Source organism: Sceloporus occidentalis, unplaced genomic scaffold, assembly GCF_023333645.1.
Source record: "Sceloporus occidentalis isolate IW3139 unplaced genomic scaffold, rSceOcc1.0.p SCAF_55, whole genome shotgun sequence".
Lineage (NCBI taxonomy): Eukaryota > Metazoa > Chordata > Lepidosauria > Squamata > Phrynosomatidae > Sceloporus > Sceloporus occidentalis.
This window is the reverse complement of record NW_028317035.1, coordinates 1,460,610-1,466,378: the sequence shown is the minus strand read 5'-3', so window position 1 is coordinate 1,466,378 and position 5,769 is coordinate 1,460,610. Positions and strand designations below refer to the sequence as shown.

At 42.1% G+C, this 5,769-nt stretch overlaps 1 protein-coding gene across 1 annotated transcript; it reads right to left on the bottom strand.

Annotated features, from left to right (window-relative positions):
• Nucleotides 1–203: 203 nt before the first annotated feature.
• Nucleotides 204–2,828, bottom strand: LOC149287891 (uncharacterized). The gene has a single exon (XM_089492262.1). The coding sequence runs from the start codon at nucleotides 2,826–2,828 to the stop codon at nucleotides 204–206; it is 2,625 nt and encodes an 874-aa protein (XP_089348388.1).
• Between the last annotated feature and the right edge of the window lie 2,941 nt (nucleotides 2,829–5,769).

The following is a 5,769-nucleotide window of genomic DNA, read 5'->3' as shown; positions in this document are numbered from 1 at the left end:
GCATCTGGCCATTTTAAACCTGTCTTGGCACATATCTTGCTAATCTTATTCTTTAAGGTGCCGTTAGCGCGTTCTACTTTTCCTGCGCTTTGTGGATGGTAGGGACAATGTAAATAATACACAATTCCTAGTCTATTTGCTATGTCCTGCAGTATTTCAGCAGTAAAATTAGTTCCTTGATCAGAGTATTTATGCTGAGGAATTCAATACCTAGGAATGAACTCTTGTAGCAACTTTTTAGCAACTGTTAGAGCGTCCGCATGTTGGCAAGGATAGGCTTCTATCCAGCGGGAATATGTACACACCACCACTAGTACATATTGATAATGTAAAGATCTAGGCATTTCAATGAAATCAATTTGCAAATTTTTGAAGGGTCCTCGAGGACAGGGAGTCTTTCCAGTCCCATCAGTCGTCACCCTTTTCCCCACATTATATTGCTGACAAATTACACATTGTTTACAAAAATCTTGGACTATCTCACGTAATCTTGGGTACCACCAATCTTTTCTTAAGTGGTCCACCATTGCTTGGGTAGAGTTATGTGAAACTCCATGAGTGATCCTTAACATATAAGGTAATAGATCAGGTGGTAGGGCAAAGTTCCCATTTGGGCCTTCCCAGATTTTGCCTACTTGTTTGGCTCCCTTTTTTATCCAATCATCAACAATTTCCTTGGTTATTTGATCATAGAATTTTTCTAGTGCCAATGGAATATCTATTAGGTTGTCGGTCTGTCTCAGAGGATATGATCCCATTTCCTCTATAGGTCGCAGTGCAGCTTCTTTAGCTACTTTGTCTGCTAACCTGTTTCCTTCTGATTCCTTGTCATTTCCTTTAGTGTGTGCTGAAACCTTAACCACTGCTATTTCAGTTGGTAGCAACAATGCATTCAATAGAGTCTGTACATACTTGTGGTTTAGAATAGGAGACCCTGAAGAGGTTAAATAACCTCTGTATTTCCAGATTGCTCCAAAATCATGAACAACACCAAAAGCATATCGTGAGTCAGTGTAGATATTAACAGAATGACCAGCAGCCAAAATACATGCTCTAGTTAAAGCAACTAATTCAGCCACCTGTGCTGAACAGTGAGGTGTGAGAGCATTAGCTTCCACTTTTCCTTCTGATGTAACTACAGCATACCCAGTACAACGCCTGCCGTCAATATCCATAAATGAGGAACCATCTACAAAGTATTCAATATCAGGGTCAGTCAAAGGTCGCTCATACAATCGGTCGCGAGTAGTTTGTAATTGTTCTGTCAAGATCACACAATCATGAGGAGGTCCCTCCTCTGGATCTGGCAAAAGAGTGGCAGGGTTTAACACTGTGCACCGGTGGACGGTGGCATTGGGTGTACCCTGCAAAACAATCTCGTATTTAGTCAGCCTACTATTAGTAAATTGTGTCGATCGACGGGTTAACAATGCACTCACTGCATGAGGAACCATCACTTTCAGTTCCTGTCCCTGAACTATGGCCTGTGCTGATTCCAGTAAGGCAGCAGCCGCTGCCACAGCCCGCAAACAAGGGGTTAATCCAGCTGCCACAGAATCAAGTGGAGTGCTATAGTAGGCAAGGGGTCTCTGTCCCTCTCCGTGGCTCTGGGTTAGTATTCCAGAGGCATTACCCTGTGTTTCATGAGAAAACAAAGTAAATGGCATATCATAGTTAGGGAGCCCAAGAGCAGGGGCACTACACAAAGCCTCTTTTAACTGAACAAATGAGCTTTCTGTTTCATCCGACCATGGGACGGGTTCAGACACTTCCTTACGAGTTAATTGAACAAGGGGTGCACTAATCTTGGAAAAATTAGGTATCCACTGTCTACAGTATCCCACCATGCCCAGGAAGGCACGTACCTGCTTCTTGGTACGAGGTACAGGGAACTTAAGGATGGGATCTATTCGCTCAGGAAGAATCTTTCTCTCACCTGGTGATAAAATCTGTCCTAGGTATTTTACAGACTGACTGCACCACTGAACTTTTTCTTTATTTACTTTGTGACCTCTTGCAGCCAAAGCTTGCATCAACTGTAGAGAGTCCTCTCTGCAGCTTACTTCATCTGGGGAAGCAATCAGCAAATCATCAACATACTGTATTAATGCAGATCCACATTTTAGAAATACATCTGACAAACTTTGTCTGAGGGCCTTGGAAAACAGTGCTGGACTTTCAGTGTACCCCTGGGGAATACGAGTCCAGGTGTATTGTTGTCCACCATATGTGAAAGCAAACAGATACTGGCTCTGAGGGTCAAGCGGAACACTAAAAAATGCCGAATTTAAATCAATCACAGTAAACCAGCAAGAATTGGAAGGGATAGAAGACAATATAGTTGCTGGATTAGGCACCACAGGGAATATTGGGTCCACTATAGCATTGATAGCTCTTAAATCCTGTACAAACCTGTATTTGGGAGGATTAGTACCAGGCTTGACCACTGGTAGAATAGGCGTGTTACAGGAGCTGACAGTGGGAACAATGATACCCTGTTGTAATAGGTCCTCTAATACTGGCTTTATTCCTTCCACTGCATTTCGACTCAATGGATACTGTGATATGCGGGCCAAATTAACTCCTTGTTTTAGTTTAACCTTTACTGGTGGCTCATTCCAAATAAGTCCCACAGATGCACCTGGGACTGCCCATAGTCCATCTGGCACCTCATCACTGTAGCCCAAAAACCTGGAGTTACCTGTACTCTTCACATAGGTAGAAATGTTTTGTCCTAAGGAAACATTGTCTCCTTCGGGGACCTCAAGAATAACATCACCATCTGGATTACAGATTATAGTACATCCCAGTGTCTTCAGTAAATCCATACCCAATAAACTTATAGGGCAGGTAGGGCTGAGGAGAAATTTAGCTTGGACAGTGATACCTGGAATTTGGAAGCACAAAGGTTTTGTTACGGGGTGGGGAATAGTGGTATTCCCTACTCCTTTAATCATCACCAATTTTTTAGAAATTAAGGGAAATTTATGCATATATTTACTCGCCAGCGATGAACAGCTAGCCCCAGTATCCACTAGAAATTTTACAGTTTGTACCTCCACTTTTGCATGGATAAAAGGACCTTGGGGATCAGTAAAAAAGGTAGGGTAAATCAATTCAGCATTGTCAGTATTAGGTTCAATAGAGCCAGCATCGGCAAATTGTCAAAAGCTATCCTGTCGGTACAGTTCAGGACCTGCATCTTGGTGTGAGTTAAATCTGTCTCCCTCTCGGTTTCTAGTACCAGTGTTTCTGTCATTTACATATCTTTCATAACGTCTGTTACCAGTTCGTCTAGCAGATCTACAATTTCTAGCCAAATGCCCTGGCTGGTTACAATTAAAACAAATTACATCCTTTCTAGTTTCCTTTCTAGAGGAAGATTGTCCGTTATCTCCCACTACATCAGACGGAGAGTTCTGTGAATAGAACTGTCTCTGACTTTCCATCAACATTCTCTGTTCTTTCTCTCTAACTTTCTCTTGACGTTCCTTATTCACTTCCTTTTGTTTTTCAAAATGTTTAGCAGCTGCTATCATTTCAGAAAGCGGCTTCTCTTCCCATCCTAAAACATTATTAGTGACACCCTTATGGAAGTCTGGTAACAACCCTTTTACAAAACAAGATACAATCAACTGTCTTGCATTAACCTCTGGATCTGTCACACCACTGTGTCCTATTACAACTTTCGCTACCCTGTCAGCGAATTCACTTACTGATTCATTCTTTCCTTGCATTGTAGAGTTAATCTTTCCCCAGTCAGGTCGCTGTGGCCATGCAGTCCCACAAGCTTGTATTATACGATCTATTGTCTGTTGTCTCTCAGTACTCAATCTCTCAATAAACGGTTCATTTGCCCAAGGTGTTACACCAGGAATTCTATTATAAGCGTCAATGAACTGTTTTCTCTCTGCGTCAGTCATGACCAAATCAAACAATTGCATAAAATCCTTTTTCACTGGATCATAAGCAGTAGACACACTACGTAATTCTTTACAAAACTGACCAACAATTTCAGGTCTGGGGAATCGATCTTTCAACAGCAATAATTCCCCTGGTGTCCATGGATGATGGACCGATAGAGGTACACCTCTCTCATCTCTAGCCCCCCCAGTCTCTCTCATGGGCATAGCATGCACAAATGTTTTTTTCTCAGCATCAGAATCTGAATGAGGATCTAAATTGGGCTTTCTGGATCTGGTTCTACATGATGGTCCTGTGGGCTGAATATTGGACCTTGATATTTTAGGAGGATCAGATTGCCTTTCTTGGTCTAGGGGTGAAATAGTAGCTGGTGGTACAAATGGGACAAGCTCCAAAGAAAGTGGCAACTCTGCTTCTGGACCTGCAGGGTGTTGATTAGAACCAGGAATATTAGGGTCTGCTGGTTGAGGTCCATTATATGGGGGTGGGTCAAATAATTCTTGAGTCCATAGATCAGATGGATCTAAGGATGGATATAGCGAATTATGGACCTTAGGTGGTCCTGGGGTTACAGACACCTCCTGTGCTTTCTTAGAAGTCTCAACAGGTTGAGGTGTTTGAGCACCCTTTTGATTCTTAAAGTTACCTGCCGGGCGGCAAGGATATTGGGAATTGGCAGAACAGGTGGGATCTAGTAACTTCTGCTGTTTCTGTATTTTAACGTTGTCCCACCCTTCTTGATACCATTTCAAGAAAATCATTCTCTCATTCCTTTTCACATCACACATATTCAAACATTCTTTCAAATTATCTAGTATTTCTACATTCAAACTACGGCCAGCTGGCCAAACATAACGGCTTTCATTATCCTCTTCAGATATTTGCTTCCAATGAGACATATATTTTCCTGCCTCCTTTCCATGTTTCCTTATCATATATTCTAAGGGCGTCCCCTTAGGCACATTTTTTGACAACAAACTCCCCATCTCCTCCGCTACAATAATCCGTGACTATGTACTTCAAAATATTTACACTAGTTCTCACCACTAGGTACTTTACAATAGCCCGTGATTATGTACTCAAATAGCTACACTAGTCTCTCACAACTAGGTACTTTACAATGGTCCCTGACCATGTAGTAAACAATAATTACACTAGTCTCTCACAACTAGGTACTTTACAATGGTCCCTGACCATGTAGTAAACAATAATTACACTAGTCTCTCACAACTAGGTACTTTACAATGGTCCCTGACCATGTAGTAAACAATAATTACACTAGTCTCTCACAACTAGGTACTTTACAATGGTCCCTGACCATGTAGTAAACAATAGTTACACTTAAACAATTCAAGATCTTTTAGGTCTTACTTACTCAACTCTGGATCCCGTCACCCGGATGGAATACTGAGGACGACCATACCCTCATCCACCCAATAATTAAACTATAGGCATTTCAAAAGGTGCCTTACCTCTTTTTGATGGCCAAGAATTAGGTGGATCAAGGTTTACCTCCTTCGGTTACCGCTTCCGAGACTGTTGGGATCCCGGACGAGCCCCCAAGTGTGAATGTCGGCAAGAAATCTGACGACACCAGTTCAATGAGTTGAGTAAGCAAGAGCTTCTTTATTCAAGTGCGCACAGGGGAGAGTCCAGTTCGCAGACTTCTCTCCCCCTCCTTAATTTTCTAACAATATATAGGCAAAGAAGCGCAAACAGTTATTAGCATATTGTCTAGCCATCTGTTGGTATATTTACTTTGATTTGCTGACACACACGGTTTAAAGAGGTGAAGAAAAAATAGCCCCCCCCCAGACATGTGCAATCTTTACTTACAGAAGGTCA